The sequence below is a fragment of the Stegodyphus dumicola genome, chromosome 1 (genome assembly GCF_044657685.1).
Source record: "Stegodyphus dumicola isolate Sdum_Otavi_A_Nest chromosome 1, ASM4465768v1".
Classification (NCBI taxonomy): domain Eukaryota; kingdom Metazoa; phylum Arthropoda; class Arachnida; order Araneae; family Eresidae; genus Stegodyphus; species Stegodyphus dumicola.
In genome coordinates this window covers 245705509-245732318 of record NC_140768.1, presented here as the reverse complement: position 1 = coordinate 245732318, position 26810 = coordinate 245705509, and the positions used below count along the sequence as shown (strand labels likewise).

Sequence of the window (26810 nt, the reverse complement as noted above, 5' to 3'; positions counted from 1 at the left end):
TACTTCAGGATCATGGAAATATGCATAGCCTGCATAAAAATGAGATAGAATTTGGCAGCAGCTGTGTCTATAAAAACTCCAACCTCTGTAAATGAAATTTCTTTCCATATTATATTCTCACTGATTAAAATGTAAATAAAGTGTTTTTACGAATGTAAATCTCTAGATTTTAGAGAATTCCTTGCGTTTTGTACTGTCATTATGGTATAGACTATATACCTCGTTTTGAAGGTTAGAAAAATAATGTATGCTATGTTGAAAACCAAATATAAAATAAATTTTCCAAATTGTAGGAATTAAAAGAGTTTTGTATTAGGCGTATATGGAAGAAGGTAAATTTAGTTAGGTAAATAACAATTTTAATGCATTTAAAACATAATAAAAGCTCCTATGACTTTAGAAGTTATATTTAAATGTAACCGTGATTCTCAAATCGTTTTTATCACGTTCCTTTGTTTTGCTTGAGATTCGAATATACTTCTTGATGAAATTTTCTCAAGTGAGGATTTATTAAAAATTAGCCTAAACGATGAATTATTAAGGCAGCTCTTAATTTATTGAAAAACACAGTTAAGTAATAATAAAATTATTTCAAAATTTAGAACACTAATTCAAAGAATTTTTATTGGCTTAACATTTTCTCACACTTAAAATCACTGCAAATAATTAAAACATTAAAAAAAAAAAAAAAAAAAAAATTTATTGCAGAGCTTCTACAAAAGAAAGAATTATACGTATTATCTTTAGGAAACCTTTAAAAAATGTTAACATTATTTTGCTTAAAAATTCAAAGGTCTGAGTTTTCACACGTCATTTTTTATTAAACATAAGATTGCTTAATGCGAAAATGCACTTCTAATAAAGAATTAAATTGTAATCATAATAATTTATTAAGTTATTGGGGACATTTCATGATCTTACACACAACTGAAGATTATAGATTTTGTTGAAGGGGGGGGACGAATCCCAAATAATACGCTGCATCAATTATGTTACCTTAATATTAAATTTTTGTTGAGGTATTTTCTAAAAGAAGAAGATTCTGCTTCTTCAGAGGTACTAACAATTTCGTGATCATCATCCTTATCACAGTCACGATTTCAGTGCTTTCTTTCTGAAAATGTGCGTTTATTTAACTAGTCATCTATCCAACTTTAGCAGTATACGAAAGCATTAAAAAGTTTCTTAACACTATTGGATGATTTTTAAACCAAAATGAACTTTACATATTGAAATCAGATTTTTAATTCGTGTAACGTTCAACAGTAAAGCAAAACAATTCGCTAAGAAGTTAAAAACCGTAAAGAGACATACGCACATATTCAGATCGTTATACATATATGGTTTTTTTTGGCGGGGGGTATGAATCTAAGTTCTTATATTAAATCTTTCTATGCATTAAAAAAAAACAAAAACTAAGAAACTATTAGAGATCATTGGATTGAAACTATTAAAGATGACTGGATTTATTTGAAACTGTAATGTCTACGATGAATATGTCTGAACACATATGGCCATTCTCTTTTTTTTTTAATCCCCCAAATTGCACACGATATAGCTTTCTTCAGACAAACTTTCTTAAGTACACAAAACGTTTCACACCTTTCTTTGAGCAACTTCAGTGGACATTAAAAAGTGTTACTAGGAAATAAAGATTACGAATGACGAGAAAAGATGATGGAAGACATAAAAATATGGCTCATTCACCATAGCGATTAAACGATTATTGAATAACTTTCAGCCGAAAGAATTTTGAATGATGTAAGACAATCTTGCTTCCTTTCATATGAAAACCATATCCGCTGTTTTTCAATCTGGTCTAGAGAGTCGTAGGTTTGAGGTTTGAACATACAGAGCTTTAATGTGCACTGCGGAAAAAAAAAAAAGGGGGGGGAAGCAGTTCTATATCTTCCTTTCTACTGGGCCGATTGACAAAATTCAAATTGCGTTTTTCATGGCTCGAAAGCGCGACTTTATTTCAGGTTTCTTCAATTTAAGAAAGGAATATCTAATATATAAAAGCAATAGAAACTTTATTAGATTGTTTCATTACACGTTAAAATTAAAAGATAATTTTTGAATTAGGAAACAATCTTGACAGCATATTCTTAACATATTAATAACACACCGTCAGCAACATTTTCAAATATGTTACGACTGATATGCAGTGCTTTAGAGATGAATTTGACTTATGTAAACCATTTCAAAGAACATAACTTTGTAGGCGTTACAGCGAGCTCCCAAGTCAAAATAGAAGCTGTTCTCGAGGCCGTGACCTGAATAGGTGTTTGAATTTGACGGAGCGTCGGGCGGAAACGCTTTCTCTTCCGCCCAGTCAGTGTCAAGACAAAGGGGAAGAGGAAGCAAAAGAATGACTTCAGCTATAAAGTCGTCTATTGATACTTTTTTCTGATTACACTGGAGACATTCTTTATCAGTTCGAGGAGGAAATGGAATGAATAAACTTCATTCGCTTTGAGATATAGGTATGTTAAGTCTAATCCTTTGAGGTAAGGGTCGCGTGAAGTCCAAGGTAGAAAGATCTTTAGTTATGGATCCATGCACCAATTTATCTGAAACATCTGTACCAGAAACCTACTCTGATTAAAATATGGATTCTTAACGTTTGAAAATTGACTCTTTTTATCCTGTAGTTCCAATCTCAAATCACTGTATTATCATCTAATAAATTCGAATGCAGTCTCCTCGTGCTAAACAATAACTTCTACTATTATCTTTTTTTACATAAAACTAAAAAAGTTAAATCCATACATTTTTACCTAATGCAAATGCCAAACTTTTACTTTAAATAAAAGCTATATCTTGTTTTGCCACCGTTAAACCTTTCTTCCTGCAGGAACAGAAGTTAGGTATAAATGTGTGTGAAGCCGAATATGCAGAGGAAGGACAATTTTTACTTTATAGCAAAGAAAGATTTTGCTATACTCTACGAAGTTGAAGATCAAGATAAAAAAATTGGAATAAAAAATGCGAAAATCAAAGACCTAAGTTACAATAATATAGACAGTACGTAATTTAGACACAAGTACAACTTAATCTAGCTATTTATCATTGCACATAGGACAACACGGCACCAAATACCTAACCTGTAGCATGCGAATAAATATACTAATATAATTTGAAAGAGAATAACAATTAACAGCGAGAATAGGCGTAATGTAATATATATAAATCTTGCAGAGCTAATTTAAGAAATCTGACGGAATATTCCTTTCTTCAAAGACAGAAAACTATGAAAAGAAAATGGGTTAATATTTCAGAATTAAATTATTATCACCTTTAGTACCGTGATAATTAATACTGCGAGTAAATTATAAGAAGATATATACTAGTATTACTGTATTTTATTTCTCAAAGAAATCAGTAACAGATATTGGTTTTATCATCATCATTTTACCTCTGAAAGTAAGAACATGAGGTATCCTATATATATATATATATATAAAACGGTTAAGCCTACGTTTTTAATATTATTTGTTAATTTTATTTTTTGCCTTAAGTAAATGAAAAGGATGTGTTGAGAGTATTACTATAAAATTCATCTCAAAGAGTTCATCATAAGGTAATGTAATCCATATTACGTTTTTATTGCTGAGAAAAAAAGGAAAACTTATATGCTAATAAAATTGTACTACAATTTTGAAAGAAATCATTTATTGTCATTTACTCTTTTGGGCCACTAGCGGCAGAGCGGTAAACGTGGCCCAACACTTTTAAGTGGATACGAGCCAGTTTTCCTTAAAAACGTCCTCCATCGGGCATCTCTTCCTTCCAGTAAAGTGCCAAATGGCTTAGCACGTAACAAGTAAAAAAAAAATATAGTATTCCTTTTACTCCTGCATCATACCTTCATTACAAAATCCCAAAGTATCAGAATAATGTTACAGATTGTGTTTCCCAGGATTCAGTTACTGCTTGCCATTTAATGGCAATACAGTTTTTTAATCCCATTCCACAAAATCTTAAAGCATCGGAATAATGTTATAGATCGTGTTTTCGAGGATTCAGTCATTGCTTATTTTAATGTTACGGACTGTGTTTCCTTAGATGCAACCATTTCCCATTAAGAACAATAAAAGTTTTGAATCCTATTTCACGAAATCGCAAAGCATGTTAATATTACAGATTGCGTTTTCTAGGATTCAGCCATGGTCAATTTAATGACAATACAATTTTTGAATCCCATTTCACGAAATCCGAAAGCATCGGAAGAATATTACAGATGGTTCTTCCCAGGATTCAAACATTGCCTATTCAGTGGCAATACAAATTTTGAATCCCATTTTCACAACATCCCAATCGAAATAATGTTACAGATTGCGTTTCCCAAGATGCAGTCATTGAGCATTTAATGGCAATAATGTTTTGAATCTCATTCCACAAAATCGTAAAGCATCGAAATAGTGTTATAGATTGTGTTTCCCAAGATGCAGTCATTGCACATTTAATGGCAATGCAATTTTTTTCATTTGAAAACATCTAAAAGCATCGGAATAATGTCTGTTTCCGAGGATTCAGTCATTATCCATTTAATGGGAATACAATTTTTGTACCCCATTTCGTGTGTAACTTGTAAGACTATTCTAGATCACTGCAACCATCCGTAAAAGGTTATACTTTGTTATGCAGAAACTACTCATTTCTATTAAATGCCGTGATTTTAATTAATTTCCCATTTAATTAACTAATTACTACTTGCGTAACGGTGCTACAAGCTAAAGGTACCAGAACTATAGTGAGGCTTTCTCGATTCATATCAACTTGCTAAAGGTGCAACCAACATTCGTTCTAGGACACGTTACGAAGATTTTTGTCGTATACATGCTGAGTAACATTCATCAGAATGCCAGCACAGTTATATAGGATTTTTTTTTAAACATTCCTCTTCTGGTTCAAATAAAAATAATTCCATCATTCGGTACTGTCATGTAAAGTGTGCTTTACATTTTCTTTAACAAAAATAAAATTGCCTATTCTTTTTAATTATACAATTTGTAGAGTCATTAGATCATTTTGAAGCAGGAGGCGTGACAAAATGTTAAGTACCCTGCCAGAACTCAAACCCTGGACCTGGCCAATACTCGTCAAGTATGCTTCCCACGAAGGGATGCGGAAAGGAAGGTGGAACTAACTTATATACTCCCCCTTTTAAGAGTGCCGGACGATAAGGAGACCCAGTCGCCAAATCTTGGGGGTGACGAATTATCGACCACTACCTTTTAGTTCGGGCGCCATTGTAAAATTATTAGTCCAAAGGGGCAATTTGCCCAGATGGACTATTAATGTCGTTTTGGCATTTTCCGTCGAAAACTTTAAAAGGCTGTATCACTTTTCAAATCGTTGCCACCATATATTAACGCCCTGTCTTAAAGAAATTAACTAATGAAGAATCTGCATAAATGTATACATATTTCTCGCATTGTGATAAAACAACGGTACCTAGAGCCATCAAAATTTGAATAACGTAATCTTCCATAGAATATGGGCATGTGGAAGCCCAAATTTTAAATTTTAAATTTGTTTTATTATCGATTTCAGATTTTGCAACACTTCAACGAATGTTTGATTAAAAAACTAAACGATTTTAAAGCAAGCAATGGCAACACTGTACGAAAAAAAAAAAAAACATTTTCATCTTAAGCCCGCAACACAGTGTATCGGAAGTTCTAAAGATATGCTCATTTTAAAATCTGCGATATTGCTGTTGAAATTAATGTTATTGTTGGAGTACGTAGAACATGATATTTAATAAATAAAGGTAACACACAAAACGTTAAAAAAATGTCCCTTTGACGTAATTTAAAATCTGAAACCTTTCAGACTTTTTTATAGTATTTGAATGGAACATGTGGTAATTATTCTTCAGATGATATAATTAGCCTTTTTTTTTTTTTTTTTTTTTTTTTTTTTTTTTTAAGCAGGAGACGTGAAAAGTGTGCAATGCCCTCACCGGGGCTCGAAGCCTGGCCCTCTCAAATACGCGTCGAGTATGCTTCCAATTATACCACGAAGGCATGAGGAAAGGAAAGAGAAAATATCTCGTAAACTTTTGAGGAAGTAAAACATGATGAAACTAAAAAGAAATAAAAGAAGAAATGCATTATAGAAATTTGCATTTCTTCTGAAGCTAATTACAGTATGAAATTCCAAGTTCAATCTATCCACCAGGTCGGTTTTTGGAAGGAGAATTACTTCGCAGTAAATTTCTTCTGAAATTCTTACATAAAAATGCATAAAATACATTTAAATATAAAAAACTAACAATAATAATGAAATTTACAAAATAATAGGAAAAAATTGGAATCTATTAGATTATTCACCATTCATGCATATTCGATAATCTTAAAAATCATGAAAATAATAATGGAAATTCGTGTCATGACAAACTTAACTAAGCTAATTATTACGCAATATTAAACAGCCCTTTGTGGAAAAAATGACTTTAAAATTAGGCAGAATTCATTGGTAGATCAGATTCAGTTTAAAAAATCTATGCATTTCGAAAGTGAATATATGCATCTCTATCTTAAGAAGTAGGTGACTAGATTTCCTTTGTACGAAAGTGTGTGTATTATGTGTATTGAGAATACGGCAAAGCACACTAGGGTTATCTGCCTAAGGGAAGGGATGCCTTCGTGGAGGACTTCCTAAGGGAAACTGGCTCGTATACACGTTACATATGGGGAAAACCACGAAAACGCCCATGCAGCCAGCCCATTCGCGGGATTCGAACCTCGGACCGAACTACCAGTGGTCAGCGATTTTATCGCTCGGCCGCTGGTGGGCCCCTTTGTACGAAAGAGTGTGGAGTCCGCTTTTTCGTATCAAGCAGTGCTTTATTACTGCGAAGTAATTGAGGGCTAAAAGCATAAGAGAGATGTCATCGCAAAGAATTTACTAAAATAATTTCTAGAGAATGAAATATCAAAAAGAATTTAAACGACACATGAATACCTCGAATTTCAAACGGCATAATTTTTAGCATCCGTTAAAGGTTGAATTTTGGCTAATTTAAATTTATATTAGTTTAAATCTTTTCAAAGTTCTCTTAAATTATTTTTCATATTACGAATTATAATTCTTGGTACATATATAATAACATTAGTAACAAGATTTACAATAAAATTAATTTTTAGAAGCACCTTTACTTTAAAAGATTGGAAGTTAAAAACTAGAGTATTAGTAATCAGCATTATCGTCATTTTTAAGAACGTTTCGCTCCAAAAGAGGCGTAAGCAGCGAAGCAAATTCAAGGATTTATTCAGGTAAAGCCACTTTATTTTAATGCTCAGGATATATTATGATAGGTGCAATTACATATTTTATCAGCCCCTTAAATATCAAGTAACACCAGTTGTCTATCAAATGAGGTAGTTCAGTTGAGTATTCCTACACTTTGTAAACATCTGTTCGGCAATAAAAATGTTAAACATTTCCAACAACTTTTCAAATATACTTTGCAAAGTAGTAGCATGGATTTTTTTTAAATACTTTTTGGAAGACAATTTTCTTTTTCTTAACTCTAATTTCAGTACCTCGTGTTCCATAAAGTATATCACGAAACTTAGGTTAAGTTATAGCACTAAAAATAAATAAATAAATGCACAATAGCACTGCAAAAGGGGAAAAATTATAAAAAATAAGAAGAAGAAAAAAGGAAATAATTATTAAATAAAGAGAACTCAATAATCTTAACTGAGAATAAAATTTAAAAAAAAGCAGAAAATTTCTCTTTACTCCGAAAAAGTTCAGAACACTTAGTGACCAAGACATAGACAAGTGCTGCAAAGTTGCCCTGAAGTATCTTCTTCTGTTGAACATGATGAATGGAACTCAAAAAGAATATGCTTAACATGTTCATCGCCGCTACCACAGCTTCTCAAAGCACTTGAAGCAATTCTAAATTCTTAAATAGCTCTTAAAATTGCTATATTTAGTCAAAAATTGAGTTACTTTAAAACCTGTTGAAAATTAATAAAATTTTATTCTGTAAAAAAAATATAGGAAAAGAAACCTTTTGATTCACTGTGCTTTCGGTGAGGCCAGATATATTATCTGTTCCAAATACAGGTAGTATCACTTCTATAAAATAGCTTCCAGAGAGAAACAAGAACATGGAGAACACGGAAATCAATGTGAAATTTCGTGGCTAGCCTTCCTAGAGCCCCAGCCGCCTTATTTCCAAAACTTTCTACAGTGTCCACGAACATGAGCAAAACGAATGTTGGTATAATAATGTCTTACAAGTCTTAACCTGAATTTCAACAGCAAGTTTCTTTGAAACACTAATTTTCTGTAATAATTATGGTAAAGAATGAGAATTAATACATATTAAAACATGCATTAATCTCAAACGATTACAAGAATTTTGAATCCACTTTACAGCAAGGTTTAGCTTAGCAACTCAGCCTGAAAAACAGAGCCCTTAACACTAATTCTGTAGTGCTTGGTAGACAACTGGAGTTATTAATTTAGAAGTCAAACAATAAAAATCAGGGTTATATTTTCAAATTTTAACAGTTGTTCACATGCTGAGTTTTGTTGTTTGACTTCTAAACTAATATTTGTTCGGCGTGTTATTGTATCTTAACTGGAGTTATCTTACCGACTTAGCGTTTATATAGCATGACACGAGTAGCTAGAACCACCCACGATATATTAATGATAGATTACTGATGTCCAGAACTATCAACACCATTCGAAAGGTAGTTTTGAAAATTTCCGTAAAGGCGATTGCTAGAAAACTGCAGCAGGTTCTACTTGATGTATTACTGACGCGGCAAAAACATCTTAGATGAAAACGTCGCGGAGAAAACAACGCAAGGCGAAAACGTCGTGCTACAAACATCTTGGGAGAAAACATCGCAGTTCTAAACATCGTGGTACAAAACACCGTCGTCGAAAATATCGTGGTAAAAAATAAAGTATCTTCAAATCATCGCATGACGATAACATCGCAGACATGCTTTTTTCAGGTTTTAATAATTGTAAATGGATATTCCCATAATGATTTGTGAGCGCAAGATGTATTTTTACTTTCACATTTTTTATTAACTAATAAATGTTTGCTGAAAAAGTAAGACGGAAACTTCAGCATAGAAAATTAAATGCAACTTATATATTATACTTTTCATGAAAAATTACCAGTAAAAACTTTATAAAAAAATGATTTATTAATGGCATTTGTTAGTTAACTATGTCGGTTTAAAATTCTATTAAGTGCTATAAGTTGCATTCATTTTCTATGCTTAAGTTTCCTTCTTATTTTCTCAGCAAAATTTTATTAGTTAATAAAAGATGTGAAAGTAAAAATTATACTTCTTTCCATCTTGCGCTCACAAATCAATACTCATTTACAGTTATTAAAGCCTGAAAAAAAAAAGCATGTCTGTGATGTTATCGTCATGCGATGATTTGTAGATACTTTATTTTTTACCTCGATATTTTCGACGACAATGTTTTTAAACTGCGAAGTTTTTTAAGTGCTTTATTTTCGACAACGATGTTTTGTACCACGATGTTTTAGGGCTGCGATGTTTTCTCCCACGATGTTTTGTAACATGACGTTTTCGCCTTGCGTTGTTTTCTCCGCGAAGTTTTCGCTCGCGATGTTTTTGCCGCAATGTTTTCGTCTGTAATCATTACTGAAGTAGTGTGGCTGTTAGTATCTCCTCGAAGTAATGTTGCTGATACTATAATGATATCAGAATCATACAATTTTCAAGCTGCACAACTTTAGATCGTGAAGCATGAGTTTTGACTTAAACTGAAGCGCATTTAGATAATATGAGATAATGTTGCTTATTATGACGTATGCTAAAGTTGGAAAAACATTTTATGTACAAAAAACAATTTATAACAAGTGTTCAAATTGTCAGTCGTCCAGATTACATTTTTATCTAGCATCTAAACTTTCGGTACTTTTCCATTTTGCCGGCGCAAGCGATAAAGTCGCCAATAATGGTACAACCGATGCGAAACGAAATATCCTCACTGCTAACCTTTTACTTTTACATTTTCAAAACAAGTCGCAGCCATTTCTTATCAGATTGACTGTTTCTTTCAATAATGGCATACAATTACGTAGAATGTTTACCAGATAGTTCAGTTTTATGCCCTAAGTCCATTCGCGGGCGGTAATTAGGATGCAATCACACCGCTTACCCGATGGCGAAAATATAGAAAAGGCAAAGTCAAGGGTTAAATTCATCAATTCTAATGAGAATGCACTAGCGAAGTAAAGCACTGCGGTTTTAATTTCTGAGTAAGCTATTCGTACGAATTGAAATAATTCTTGTACTTAAACTTGTATTCCAAATTAAGATTTAACTTGAAATTAATGTAGATAATTACTGAGAGAATTAGATTTTTGTAGCGTGGTTTACGTGAGATGAGATCACTTGGGGTCACGTGATATAAACCGCCGAATCAAGATGTTGTACGATGAAAGCATAGTAAATTCTTAAATTAAAGCCTTTTTACAAATTTATTGTCTTTATTTATTGGCTCTTTTACAAAATTTTAAACGACATTAAAATGTTTATACCTTCAAAATAAAAAATTCTTAGAACTAACATTTGTCAACACTTTTTATGTGTATACTGTGTGTTTTCTCCAATAAAGTCTACTTGGCGAGATTTACGCTGGCGAAAGGGAAAAGTACCAAAGTTTCTTCTTTAGATAATGAACACAAGAAAATCTTCCGATCTAATATTTTGTATTGACAGCAGTAGTCAGTGGTGAGCTTTTCAAGAGAAAAATTTAATTTATACTCATTGAAAAGTTAGCAGCACTAACATAGTGTACTACTCATATTTATTTCAATTTACCTCTAAGGACACAGCACAAAATGAAGAAAACTAATCTCCAATTTCCCTTATTTCGATCACGTATACACTTTGAATCCGGTATTTTCAGTATTGAGCTTGCAATCAGCAGTTCCTGATTTTGATTTCAGCCAGCCAAATAGGCGTACAATATTCTTCTCAACTGATGGTGTCACTATCATCGTTTTTTTCATTTGGTATAGCTCAGCGATAAAGGCTGATGATACAGGAGTGGTACGAACTACTTCTGTTGCTCTCTGATTGTGCGCATTAGGACTCACTACAACTGAGACCTAATCAACTACAAATCAAAGCACTGGAACTTTTTCATACTCCTATGACTCTGCATGCCACGGAGCTCAACTCTCACATACTCCGTAATACAACGGAGCTCGCACTCGCCGCTGCACTAGGGAAGAAATATTGTAGATTTGTAGGAAAGTACTATAGGCAGTAACCACATAGTAACACAAGGAATTAATTTACTATTTATTCCTGGATTATGTGAGTGCACCTTTAGTTCGATAGCTTAAAATTCAGGTTAGCTATCAATAACTGCCAGATTCGCTTGTGACCGATGAATAGGAGTTTCGGAGTGTGCACAATTTTGTACTCAAGAGGTAGTGCCACTAGTATCGCTTCACTTCCTTAGCTGCGAAAACCTCATTGCTACATATTTTATAAATAGTTTGGGGACATAAAGCAACGGATACAAGATTACATGCATAATATCTGAATACATTAAGAACATACTTATGCCCCTAAACTTTAAAACTTAAAATTAATTCGAGCTAAGGAAAACATTACGGCTAAGGAGAACATGCGCAATGGTAGGTTTATGAATAGAGAGACTCACTTCACCAGACTTATGACACAAGGTATCTTCACATAATTTTTGCCAAATAATTAATGATTTGAGACAGTTCCAAATGAAATATAGAGCGCCACGAGTGTTGTTCTCCTAAGCGATAGCTATATAACAGAATCATTTGCTCTGAATTACTAATGTGTTTAATTCATATGAGATATCAAAGGTACCGATTACCTACCACATTAAAACGTTGGATCTAGGGTTATGTGAAGGCCTATTGGAGTATGGGCTACTTTGAATTAACGAACTGTGCGTCTGCGTCTCCTCATGCAAAGCAATAATTTTCCTAAAGTCAATTTTCAATCAGAAATTTCCACTTAATATACCTGCATCCGATCTTCTGTGCATGGTACACTACCATAAAGTAATATGTTACAAACTTCCACGACAATAATAATAACAATAATACATTTTGTTAACTTTACCTACAGCATGCAGTTAGACTATTGATGTTTGTGATTATCTTCTATACGGAAGTCAATAAACTGTAAACATAAACTGAATTTAATAATTTTAGATTTTTCTGCAGACAATTCATTAATTGATACTTTTTGTAATCAAATTTTTCTTCTTACCAAACTTAAACAAAAATGTTTGGGGTCGAAATGATTACTAAAAATCTTCTAGGTCGACGAAATATCCAACCAAAAGTCTTTTAGTCAAAGTCACACTTTATCACTAGATCGAAGTTAGGTTTATTTCAAAAATTGTCTTTGAAATATTTTTTAACCAAATAGTAAGAAAAGAAATAGTAATTTGCACTGAAAACTAGGTACAGTATAAGGTAGGTAAGACTTAAAGTTAGCGAGCGCAATTCGTAAATTTGACCTAAGGCAGCGAGCGCAATTCCTATACACTCAAACGAATGCATATCCGAATTTCCCTATTTTTTTGCCTTAGGTCGAGTTTATGTATAAAGCATCAAAGTAGAGCTTGCATTGCGTGTTTAAGTGAAAGAAGCGAAAAAGAATTGACTTTTAAAACGCTTCGATTTTTTTGGCTTTTTGATTTTCAGCCATCCATTATTGATGCCCTTGTGATTATGCAAATGTAATATTAATGTAAATAACACCATGTAATGAATTTGTGAAGGTGGTGCACATAGAGAACTAGTAAACAATGCGCATAGCATGTGGCGTCTTTAAGTGTTTATATTTTAGACGTGAAGATAATGTAATGTAAATGTATCATAAGGTAAATGCAATATAAATGTAAATAGCACCATTTAATGAACCTAATACGTAAATGCATACGAAAGCAGTGTATATGATATAAATGTCTTAAATTTGTATGTAATGCATGTAAAATGTATCCAAATGTACTTAAATTTTCAATGTAATCTCTGTTCACAAACTCTGTAAAATGTACATCGAAATGTATCATTATGCCCTTTTTTGGCCTCGTATTGCAACTAATTATTGTTCAATAAATACTGGGCACGGGAGACAGGAGAAGAGTGAATTTCCGGATGGACGCTTTGGTCGGCTGGACTTCCATCCGGATGGATCCGGCGTTGGATTTGGGCGCTCGATGCGAGGCATTGGTGTGACCCCACACTCTGGCCAAACTCTAGATAAAGGTTGACGTGGCGCTATACCAATTAACCAATTGACAGAGGGATGGTGCCCACGTCCTCCGTTGCATGTCGCATGCCCTTATGATTTCTTCGAATTCGGTTTAGGTATGACTTCAAATTGTAGTGTAAGTGCGCTTTTGTTGATGCACATCAATAGCATGTATAGACAGATGTTATTCAAAATGTTTAAATTGTCATATTCTGGTTAGAAAATTTTAAGTACCTGTAAATATGTCATATTCTGGTTAGGAAATTTTAAGTTCCTTTAAATAACCTCTGTGTTTTACGTAGTAATAATCCTTTACATATTATCACTGATTATTTGAAGTAATATAGTAACTTAATAGCACTGCAATGAGTTAATTTAACATCAGACAATGGGGTGATAAATACTACATTAGTAAATAAAATGTTAAGGTATTAAATAAAATTGGTTCTAAAAAATTCATTTCTATAGCTACACGGAAATATAAAACAGAGAAGGGGAGGCGGCTGTTTCTTTAATGAAAATCAAACAGCCTTCTTTAAAACAAGCCGCTCTTGAGGGGAAAACAGCAAATGCAATTTGAACCATTTCCACACGTCTGGGTGTAACTCTGAAATTGCACGTTTTAAAAAATTTAATTATTTACTAAAATTATAATACCAAGTTCCGAAATCGCTTGTTTCATGCATGTTGTTGCATCATTTCTTCACAGTTCATTGTCTAAGTATCTGTTTTTGTTTAATTACATATTTATTTCTATTTTTAGTGTCCATTTGTTTTATTTATGTCTTATTATCTCTAATTTATTCTGGTACTTACGTATTATCCAGTCGACCACTGATAAAAATTTCGACAACGGTCGCCAATCGTCAGTCGTTACTGCGGAATTCTAAAGAATACTGTCATCTATAACTCGCGCTATATCACGTTAATTGGCCGGTCGACAGGATAATACGTTAATGTAATGTTTATTTTAATTTGTTTATTTGGTTGTAATTTTACACATATTTCTTTTGAACTTTATATTAGCTTTTTTTGTGTGTAGTTACTGTATCTTTATGTTTTTAAACAGTTCATTAATTTATAGATTATATCATTCTGTACAACACTGTATAAATTTTGCAGGTAGCAGTAGCAGAAACTGATATATCACTTGATAACGTCTGCTGATATTTGGCGATATATTTTGCAGCCAAATGCAGAGGTTTTGTCAAATTTAGCGGTATTTCGGGATGTTTTAGATATGGCCTTTTATGGATACAAAAGCATTTTGAAAGGAGTTTCCAAAAAATTCTTGTAATTGCCCCAGTTCTTCGGTACGTTGCAGAGCGATAAAAGAGAGGACTCAGAAGCTACAAATTTAAGCAGTTCTAGTCTGCATTCTACGGCTCACTAGTGGCTGAGCGATGAAATCGGTGAACATTGGAAGTTCAGTCTGTGGTAAAAATCCTGGCCAACGGGCTTACTGTATAGGCGTTTTTGTGGTTTCCTCATCTGTAATGTGTTTAAATCGTAAGCTCCAATTTCTCTTAGAAGGTTCTCCACAAAGACATATCTTCCCTTAGGCACATAGCCCTCAAGTGCTTTTCCATAATTAAATAAACTAAACCAACCAAAAAGCACACCAGGCGTTCTAGAAATTCACTTAATTCAAAATTGCACTTCAACTTTAAGTTCAAGTATTGCTGAGTTTCAGACCCTGTTTAAGGCCTTAAATTAACAATTCTTTTGAACTGTGTAGTGAATTTTCTACAATAAATAACCCTGTTTTAAACTTAATCCGCGAGATTTAACTTGTTATTAGGATTTGAGCACTATTTTTATGTTATTCAAGCGATCTTTAAATGTTTTCATCACCACTACTAGGAATCAGTTCAATTTTCCTTTTTATTCAGCCTGTTTATTTGAGAAATCTATATGAATTGTCAAATATGTAATTGTTTTGGTTTATTTGATTATGGAAAAGCATTCGTGGGCTATCTGCCTAAGAGGAGGAATGCTTTCGTGGAGGAATTTCTAAGGAACTGGGTAGTATGCACGTTACACAAAGGAAAGCACGAAAACGCCCATGCAGCTAGCCCGTTCACTGGGATTCGAATACAGGAACGAGCCGTGGTGAGCGAAATATGTAACAGTAGTATTAAACAGTTTTCTTAATTCTCTTCATGTGGGAACCATTTTAAATAATGTGCTGTAATTTTGTTCGGCTAGAAAGAAATATACTTATTTTCCCACAAGTAATTGTTATAGGAAGTTCTTGTTTGTAATCACGTATGAGCTGATAATAAGAAATATTATTCTTTCTCCATTTATTTATTAATAATCCTTTAGAAACTTCGAGAATTATTATTCTTATATAGTGCAACCTGTATTATCAAAAATGGAATATCCTTTTAGACAAACAGATCAAAATTAGTGCATCAGATTAGTAAACACTAATTTTGATGAACATTTCATTAATTAGTAATTAGTAACTAATAAAATTAGGAATTATCAAAATACCTGAATAGTATAATTTTCCTATACAACTAAATTTATCGTTTCGTTTCTGTTACTCATTTACTTGTTTAGATCTATACGTTTTTCTTCGAATTTTTTTTGTGTTGATTTTATGACATAGCTCACTTACCTGCACTACAGGGCAGCAAACACCGAGGACAATTAAGTTCTGCATGCATACTGATCTTCGAAGCCGGTTCAAATCCAGAACCAATTGCGGGCATCGAGCTATTGCAGTGCAGTATCCAGGTGCTCTGTCCGGCGTGACGCATGGTCTTGCTTGAAAAAGAACTGAAAAGAGGCATAAATGAAGTTATTAAATGTTTATTAACTGGCTATTCATTTAAATCATGTTTATGTACCAGTTATAAGCAAAAAGACATATTTAGGATCAGATACACGTATTTCCAAACTAATTCTACCTGACTATATGCACTGAATTGTTACTATTTGTGCATCTAATGATACTTTACCAACAATGTTCCTTTTAAACCGCTTTTTGTTTACATTTTTTTGTGAGATTTATTTGTTTTGACCAGATTTACGCAAGGGCAACGTAGCTTGTGCCCCTGTACTTCGTTTTCAGCGAGCCTTCCTTGAAATATCCTTTCACAGTATTTAAAATATGTAAAATTTTAAATATTTTTTCCCATTTTCAGTTTCATACGAGTATATATAAAATTTAAAGCAATAATAAAATTTTTAGTTTCCTATTTCAGTTTTTAATGGATTTCTTAAAAATCAGAGTGGACTATTATCTTGTACTTTCCCCTGGTGACTGATACTGCTTAGTAAATCCTCAATTTATTTATACTAACGCTGAACTGTCGAGCCAGTCTCTGGCTATTGTGTGACCGCTACATTGAAGCTGAAGATTTTACGTGAATGTGAGGATTGAATTGGATTATTTAATTATGGAAAAGCACGAGGACTATCTGTCTTAAGGGAGGGATGCCTTCGTGGAGGACATTCTAAGGAAAGCTGGGTCGTGTACACATTACACATGGGAAAAACCTCGAACACGCCCAGCGTGAATGTGAGAGTCATTTGATTATCTCAGGAATGGTCATATATTTCATTATTAAATTGATAAAGAGTTTTGTTGCATTATTTTGGTCATATATCTGTAATTTAATTAATTAAGGTTTGTGATAAAGTCAATAAGAAATCTCTGGTACCTTATATTTATCCCCAGTATTTTTAGGGGGCAGAAATTTCTGGTTTTAAAATTATAAGCTTATATTTTGTACAAGGCATAACGAACTGAAACGAAAAAACAAAAGATAAGGAAAGGGGAAGTATATTTTTAGTTTAAATAATTTTAAATGGAAAAGTAAGTTATTAGGTTATATTAGAAATATTTTACAGAATTCGCATCAGTAGTATCTACTGCAATAACATGAATTTCAGAACAAAAGAACTGTCAGAGAACTCGTCCCGAAATGTCAGCGGGCTCTGATGTTGACCTATAAGTTCATAAACATGCATTTTTAACTTTTTCCTCAAAAGATTGTATTATTGTGCTACAATTTAAAGAAGGTGCTTATATAATGTTAGAACGATTTTCACAAAGAATTTAATAAAAAATCAAATTTTTAAGACCGAAACGTTCTGCCTACATCTTTGTTATTTGAAATAAGAAATATCGTTTGCTACTCCCAAATTTATTCGTCTTTCAAAATGTCGCATGTAAACAGGCTGCTAATTGAAGAATAAATTTCTGCTCTTTCCGAAAGGAAATATTCATGTTCCATAGTTCAAAAATGTAGTGAGAAACATGGTATACAAATTTCTAAATGCGAATTAAGCAACATTTTTAAGCGGAAAGAGAGAAACTCTCATCATTGCTTACACATGAAAAGAACACTCCAAACGAATATATATATATATATATAAAGGAAAAAAAGATATATACTGTTTCTAATGTTCCTAAAGTTGTTTGTAACAAGTGAAAACACTCTAGCTCAAAAATTAATTTAAAATCTTTAAATACATGTGTAGCAACAATCGCATTGAAAAACCTTTTGCCCCTTAGGCGGCAGCAGCTTCGAAAAGGTTGAGAATCACTGGTATAACTAGATTCCTTGAAAAAAATGAAGCCTGAAGCAGGTATTGCGTATACCTTTTAAAAATGAAGCCTGAAGCAGATATTGCATATATCTTTCAAAAAGGAAGCCTGAAGCAGGTATTGCATATATTTTTTCAAAATCTCTGATGGTCTATTCTGCCTTTGGTCTCTTGAAAAGAGCTCTTTCTAAGCGCAAACCTACCATGATTCATGGACTCTGGAAAGTAGTAGAAAAGGAAAGGAAATCAGAAAATGCCATCAAATAGAACATTTATAAAGATAATGTTCAGGTTTCAAACATTAAATAAATGGATTAAAATGTGTAAACATCGTATCATTTGAATCGAAAGCGTAATTTTTTATTTTGAGTCGAATTAATACTGATTCAGTGTAGTACATGATAGATTAGATTTAGCCTAGTCAGTTGATTCGGAGGAAGGAAGAGTCTTCTTCATTAAGAAATATCACAGTTCTATATATAAAAAAATATTCTATATATAAAAATATATATATATAAAAAATTCTCTATATATAATATTATATTCTCTCTCTATATATTTTATATATTCTCTCTATATAAAAAAATATTCGTTCATCTATACAGAGCATGTTTTGATTCACGGTAACAGCTGTTAAAAGGAAAACCTATTTGTCTTTATAAGAAAATTAAAAAATATGTCTTTGCAATAATTGTTTCTTGTTCCGGAGAAAACAATACCGGCTAAAGAAACTTCATTGGTTTTTTAATTTTAAATAAATTAGCTATTCTTATTGAAAAATTTAACTGTATTTTAATTAACTGATTTTTAATATTTAAGCTGGTAAATCTTTGAAGCACGGCTGATTACTTTAAACATTTGATGTTAAATTAATATTATTATACTTTTAGTGATTAAAAATCTAAACGTTAGAGGCTTTAAAACTTTTAAAGTTCTCGAACAAGTTAATTTAAGTAATAAATATTTACTTTTATCTGCGAGTTACATTATGACATTTTAATCCTATTTGAGAAATGCTCATGGAGCTAGCTTAGTTTTTTTGCACCGAGATTTAATGTGTTTGAATGATATTACGAACGTTAAACTTAACAGTTCATAATGAACGACTTGTTTTTATACATCAGATGTTTTTGAAAAGGGAAAAACATTCAATTTTTTTCTATTATGCACTTAATATTTTACCAAATGTATCTGCCTTAGATTACCGAGAAAATCTAATGAAAACTTTTGTCCACTTATTTTTATACGTATACAAATGCTATTTTATTAGACTGCCCTTTAAATTCATGCAGTACTGCAGTTTCGCAAAATTAAACTCGGAATATTTTTAATATTTACATGCAATAGCAAAATTATAATGTATCTAAAAAATTCTTAAGCAAGAAGTATCAAAGCATTAATGGAGGAAATATTACACCCAGATGGAAGTTAATTGATCGACAGATTACCAATGTTTGATTTAACTGAAAATGAAGCTGCATTCTTTAACGCTCCGCTTTCTCACAGGAACGCAGCTGAATGGTATAAGATTTCTTTCGTGCATCTGTTGCAAGGAAATATCTTGAAAATGATGTGAAAAATTACTTCAAAAAGCTGCATATCTAGCAATTACACGATATGGCAAATTAGGCCAGATTGCATCTCTTTTGTAGTGATAATTGATTGTTCTGTACCCACACGTCTCTTAATATTCGGAAGAAATCAGTCATAGTCGACAGATACTGCGCTTATCTGAAGACATTTGGCTCTTCCTTTTCTGAAAACCCGCGCTGAAAATTCCACGTAAATCAACCATAACTTATTTTCAAGACATGGGTATTTGTTAGATTCCCAGTGCTAAATGTTAAATTAATTTTGCTATAGAGATGTTTAGTTGTTATTGTGAAACATTTGGCCGTTAAATTCTTGATTAAGTACTCCGTGTTTTATGTTGTTAAATTGATTTGATTTCATATTCATGTATATGAATTGCCAGTTTAAGGTAAGGAAAACTGCAAGAATTAAGAATTTATTTTTTGGGATTATTCCTTACTTTCACAAACTGTAGAACATATTAATTGGCTTATTTAATTAAAGAAAAAGCTAAATATATTTTAAAGCGCTATGATTCCGAAGTAAAAGTTGAGTATAAGCTATCTAATTACTACCAAATAAATTTATCTTTTTCAGATAGAAAGTAATTTTAAAAAACTTCAACAAAAGTAAAAATGTAGAAATATTTATTTAAACATTGGATGGCATTTGAGCTTTAATATTCAGCAAAATTCAAACTAGATTTTATTGTCCCTAATAGAAATATTTCAGACATTTCAAGGAAGACTGGCACAGATTCGCATTCCTCAAGGAAGAAAGGATATTATGCATGATTTTATATGTATAGGTAAGAAAATGTAGTAAGATAAATAGATAATAAAAAATAAAACATCAACTATGATATCATTTTTCGAAACAAAACAAAAACACAGAAATAATAAGATTAAAAGTTTTCAAGATAATTTTTAAGAATTTCTGGGAAAAACTGGAGTTGGAAGTATTCAGCAGAATCTATGAATTAAGGTTGCGCCCACCAGCGATAAGATCACTAAACACTGGCAGTTCGACTTGTCTCGAATCGCAGTCGGCCATATGTCACTATGTTTCTCAAAAACTTCAACTGAGTTGCAAGTGTACCAAAGACATGAAAGTGGGCATATTGACGATATTATTTTTAAAACGAGTATTCTCTCAATAATTTATTTCTTCAAGTTAACTAGGTTGCTTTATAAAATGGAAAAATTTATTGCCTATCCTGAATTAAGAAAGAATGGAAAATTTGTGGGCAAATTGAGAACTTTGCAAATTGAGAGCTGTCTGCATGGGAGATGCTGCTGTTTCTTCCCTCTGTAAAGTTAATGTGAACCAATTTTTATCAGAAAGTCCTCCACGAAAGTATCTATCCTCTTATAGAAGTAACCTTAGAGTGCTTCGTCATTGTCTGATAATATAATACTAGTGAAACAAAACATACAGATATTTATCAACCCAAAAAAAAAAAAAAAAAAAAAAAAAAATCAAAAATACAGTTCGCTTTCCTGTTTTTTTTCCCCCCGATAAACGAGACATATGTTAAAATAGTTGAGAAACATGTATTCATTAATGATGGGAAATGATTAAATTTTGCATTTTAAGAACTAGATTCATATTCTTAATGCGAAATTTTAAAACATTTTATGTCAGGATTATATTAAACCTTTTTACAAGAATTATTAAAAATTAAAATGCGAATATTAGTTAAGAATTCCTGCAGATTAAATTTAATTTAATTTTCGGATAATTAAAGTTTCAAAATCTAAATCTCGATTGAAATAGATCTTAAAAATACTTCCTAACACTGTAAAGCACATCTTTGTCATACGAATAAAGCAGATACTTTTCATATATATTCGTTTCTATTTGCTATCATTATAAAAAATCTTATATATATATATACGCTTCAGGTGGAAAAAGTTTTAAAAGTGCAAGAATAAGAAGGAGGCAGACCAATAAGCTTTTGAAATCAATGTAACTTTATGCTTCTAAAAGCTTATCTCTTAATGTAAGCGATTAAATTATTAATTTATTTAAATTGATCTGCAATTCTAGAAAGCTAATTAATGTTCTGCTGGATTTTTTTTTATACTGATTCATTTAAAGTTTATTGCTTTTAAGATCTCATAGTGAACACATTAGTGTCTTTCGTTCGTGCTGCTCATAAGGTAATAGACTCAGAGCTACGAAATTTGGTATATAGGTGCGTCTAGACAAGAGCCAGTGCACCTCGAAGCGATTTTTTCAAAATTCGAATCAGATTTCTTTTAATTTTATCTTTTCGATTTTATGGCATTATTTTGAATAGTTTCATTCTTTTAGAAATGGGTTTTTGACAACAGTTTTTCATTCAATTGTATACTGGCCTGCTGACTGTTGAGAATAAGCACTGTTGCCACTTGCGAAAATGAGGGCGATAATTCTGTGCAGTTTTTTAATTTAGTGTTTCTTTTCGATACTGGATGTTTGTTGAGAGAAGGCAACGGGAAGTTAGTTAATTTATTTATTAGGATAATTAATATTTGTATTAAGGGATATTGCTTATTTCGTTGTAATTTTGTTATATGTAATACTTTTTGTTTTATTATTATTATTATTATTATTATTGGATGAAGTTTGTGTGCAGAGTAAAATTCTGCGCAGTTTTTAAATTTAATGTTTGGTTTTCCCTTCAGGCATTTTTCGGTACATTTAAAAGCCAGACGAAGGCTGGCACATAGCTTCTAGTAATAAATGAAACTAAAAATAAAGAAGTCGAATATTGTTACATTTATTTAAAACAATTAGTAATAATAAAATCTGCTCATTTTCACTTGTCTCTCTAACTTTAAACGAACTTCATGAATTTATTTCAAATTTCAGTGTCCTTTTTCTCTAGTTTTGATAGTTGATATAATTTTTTTCCTAGAAATGATCGAAATGTTTGTTTTTAATTCAAATGCCCCCGTAGCTTTCTTGCACAATGATACGGACGAATAATTTCGATTCTGATTGTTTTTTATAGTGCTGCCATCTGTTGCCAAAATATATAGTTTTAATCGGGATACAGAAATTAGCTATGATTAACGATAAAAATATTCCTTTAATTTTTTCTCTAGTTTTGATAGTTGATATAATTTTTTTTCCTAGAAATGATCGAAATGTTTGTTTTTAATTCAAATGCCCCTGTAGCTTTCTTGCACAATGATACGGACGAATAATTTCGATTCTGATTGTTTTTATAGTGCTGCCATCTGTTGCCAAAATACATAGTTTTAATCGGGATACAGAAATTAGCTATGATTAACGATAAAAATATTCCTTTAATTTTTTCTCTAGTTTTGATAGTTGATATAATTTTTTTTCCTAGAAATTATCGAAATGTTTGTTTTTAATTCAAATGCCCCTGTAGCTTTCTTGCACAATGATACGGACGAATAATTTCGATTCTGAATGTTTTTTATGGTGCTGCCATCTGTTGCCAAAATATATAGTTTTAATCGGGATACAGATATTAGCTATGATTAACGATAAAAATATTCCTTTAATTTAATCATTTATCATAAAGTACATGTATTTTATGATAAGCTCAGAACAGTACAGATGAATTACCTCTTATCTGATTATAGATGTCAATAAAAATATAATTTATTTGAAAGTAATTCCTCTCGTTTCTAACTTAATTTCACCTTTCTGCTCATAGATGGCACTACCACAGTGCATGGAACTTTAACTGATACTTTTGCTATAAAAGTTGGTCTTAACAGTTATAATTTGCGACATCTCCATGACAGGGTGCTAAATATTGAAATTAAAAGTGCATTAAGTTTTTGTGTTTCAGTTCAGTACCATGTAATCATAAGTACAGTGATACTTGTGCGAAATTCTTACCTTGCCTTGGAATTGCAACAGCATCTATTTTTCTGCCATTTTCCTCCTCAGCTCTTACATTCATGCAAAAGCATGACAATACCAAGAGGAGGAAAATTTCCATCAGTAACTGCTAAAAGGAAAAAACAAATCCTTACTAGCAATGTTACTACAAAAAAGAATTCAAAATTTCAACATACTTGACACAAATAACTTAATGGAATACTAGTAAGTACTAAACATTTCAATTAGGGTGGAAAATTATTAACCGTTAGAAATCCACATGTTGATAATAATACATCATAGTAAATAATAGAATTTGGCATTTATGACCCACCCTATTTTCAGTGCAAATAATTTGAAGGCTATATTTGTACACTATGATAAGATAACTCTTATAAATAAAAGCTTTTTGTTGAATAACTACTCCCTATTAAGAATAATGTGTTCTGTTATACCCATAGTAGCAGATGCAGCTCAAGAGCGAATTTTAAAGCTGTTTCTGCACTTTTAAAACGAGAACACTCAGATAATAATTTACATTCTATAGATTTTCTTTTTTGAAAACTAAGATCTTATGAAGGAAGATATTGAAATACTGAATTAGAATGTCTGTCAACTGTAGATGCTATACAACTGTAGATGCTATACATAAATTTTATACCGCCCAGCCGGTATAGTGGTTAGTGACCCTGATTGCTGTAACAATGGGCTCGGGTTCCAGTCCCGGAAAAGGCTGAGTTGTAGCTGTCCATCCCTTCATATGAGGCAATAGTAGTCACCTGTTGGGGACTTCCACAATGAAATGGCCCACTGCTTCCGGCCCTTGAAGCGGCGCAAGGCTAATAGCTATTAAATAAATCGTCCGGCCATTTAAAAAATAAATAAAAATTGTATTACTATTTGCATGGAAGTCATTTTATTGTATATATTTATAAGGTATTTTCTCCCCCTTTCATTTCTCCCCCTAGCATTTCTCACTTCTCATTAGCAAAGTGAAAATGAGAAGCATCAAGTGCAAATTCTTATGCCGATAAATATTCTTCTACAAAGGATTTAGTTAAAGAAACCTTATTCAAAGGATGATAAGGAAGAGAACATATGTATGAATCTCGAAATTAATGCACGAAAAAAGATAAACGCAAATTGATTTTAAAAGACTTAATGATAAAGAAAAAATATTTAGAATTTTTTTCATTTATTTTATTGCAAACATCGTGTATTCACCATTAAGCTATTTTAAAATTTATGTAATGCATTTCAAAAGTATTTTTTAAAGCGATCTCTTGTGATTAGTATTGCTGTTAATTTAAAATTTAAGCTGCGATCAAGGCTGAATTTTAATACGTTACAAGGTATTTTTTCCGTCTTCTTAGCATACCTTCGTGGTGTAACGGTACCACACTCTGCGCGTATTTGAGAGGTCCAGGTTAGAATCCCTGCGAGGGCATTGCACATTTTTCAAGTTTTCTGCTTCAAAATAATACCTAATGTCTCTACATACTTATCATGCTAGGTAGATTGTTTCAATTTTCTTTAAAATTACCTATGTATGATTTTGTAATAAAATGGATGTAAGATTCTGTTAATATTAAAGTTGACATGTTAATCAGGAATTCCATTTGCAACCTTTGAGTGTATAAATTTATGTATTATCATTAAAAGAAATAGAAGATCATTAAATGCTGTACAATGTCTGTAGCCATAAATGTAAGAAAATTATTAATGCATTAACCATAAAGAAAGAAGTGCTAAATAAAATGGTAATAAGAATATATCTTACCACTAAATTACTTGAAAAAGTGGTCGTTGAATTTGGTCATACTGGCATACCCTTAATTCTAAATTTGTTACCTTTTCAATATTATTTAGCAGGAATATAATAGAAGATACTGGAAATCATTGCAAACATTGTAAAGTATGTAAATTTAATAATAATAATAATAATAATAATAATAATAATAAAAAAAAAAGAATTCGGTTGAATGCAAACTTTACCGCCCGTAAGTGAACCTTTCGAATTATTATCTATCGATACCGTTGGTGTTTTAAATTATTAGAATTCTACTAAAAAGTATATTAACATTGTTATATATTCCTGCTACTCGATATATATGGACTTCTGGTTTTAAAAGTGTAACTGTAGCGACATTAGCATTTTTGATGCTGAGAGATGTGAAAAATGAGCAATGCCCTTGCCTGGACTCGAACCTCGGACCTCTCGAATACGCGCCGAGTGTGCTGACTATTACTCTACGAAGGCATGCTAAGAAGGCGGTAGAAATACTTTATATACTCCCCTCCTTTAAAGGATGACTGAGGATTAGGGTACCCAATTGCCAAATTCTGGTGGTGGAGAATCGTCAGCCACCTCCATTTTTAGTTCGGGCGCCACTGTATAGACCTTAGGTTTTTTTTATGCTGAGAGACGTGAAAAATAAGCAAATCTTTCGCCGGGACTCGAACCTCTCGAATACGCTTCGAGTGTGCTGACCACTACACCAAGAAGGCATGCTAAGAAGGCGGGAGAAATTCCTACTGATAATTACATAAATTGATACTGATAAATACAATATTTTGTAGCCAAAGTTTTCCCATCTTATTGAATGTAAGGAAAATTACTATATGATATAGTAATAGAAAATCAAGGCCTGTATCTACCAACTGAAGAAGTTAAGAAAATTGTTCAAAAAAGGTCTGAGGATTACCAAAATATAAAAAAAAACGATATGACACCTATTTTAAGGCACATAATGCTATAGCTGATGATTAAGTAATGTACGAAGAATTTTAACGTCCTAATATATTAAAATATCAAAAAAGCTCTCCTCTTTTTTCTGGCATTTTAAAATAGTGTTTTGAGTTAAATTTTGAAATAGATAAACCAAAGTCTGTGACTCAAAAGAATTCCAAAATTGTGCATTCTATGAGTCTCATACCTTCTAATCGGGGAACTAAATGTAAATTAACCTTTAGAAATAGCAATAGTGCCTGTTGCTAACAGGCACTTATTAATCTGTAGTTTCTAAATGACTCATTGCAACTCCTTCAAACCCATATATAACTTTCTAACCCGACGAAGACTCTAATCCTAATCGGGATAAATTACTCCCGAATCTGTTTCTCTCTCAATATAGTTCCTTTCCTATCTTTTCTTTTTTTTCCCAGGGGTTTTCGTTTGAAATTTGTTGTCTACATTCCCCAAAGCCTGAAGATTAGGAGTGGAAAAGCTCTAAACCAATGACTACAATCTGACAGGAATACCAGAAGTTTAGTCTAAAATTTATATTGGGGATTCACACTATTTATATTCTCTTTGCATCCTTTCCTTAGAGAGTATAAAAGTAGTGATAGTATGCGTCCTTTTCCCGCCTAAGTATACTCCCAATATTAAAATTAATTTCTTAGAAGAATCAGCATGTTTATGAACTGGCTGAATGTTTCATCAGTCACATATTTATCTAGCCCTAGCGTAGCACAAAGTGTGCTATACACACACACTCTAAGTAAATTTAAAATTATTTTTATAGTATTAATGAAGGTTAATGT

At 32.1% G+C, this 26810-nt stretch overlaps 1 protein-coding gene across 4 annotated transcripts in view; it reads right to left on the bottom strand.

The window, feature by feature from the left end:
* The window catches only part of LOC118184357 (venom protease-like), a 195107-nt gene that overhangs the window by 132161 nt on the left and 36136 nt on the right, over positions 1–26810 (bottom strand). For 2 of the 4 annotated variants that reach the window (XM_035354012.2, XM_035354013.2), the window contains 2 exons: positions 23283–23394; positions 15910–16070 (listed from right to left, as the gene is read on the bottom strand). In XM_035354012.2, coding sequence (XP_035209903.1) covers positions 15910–16070; positions 23283–23385 — 264 coding nt within the window. In that variant the 5' untranslated portion in view covers positions 23386–23394. The remainder of the gene's footprint in view (positions 1–15909; positions 16071–23282; positions 23395–26810) is intronic. The other 2 variants (XM_035354014.2, XM_035354015.2) reach the window with 2 other exon arrangements.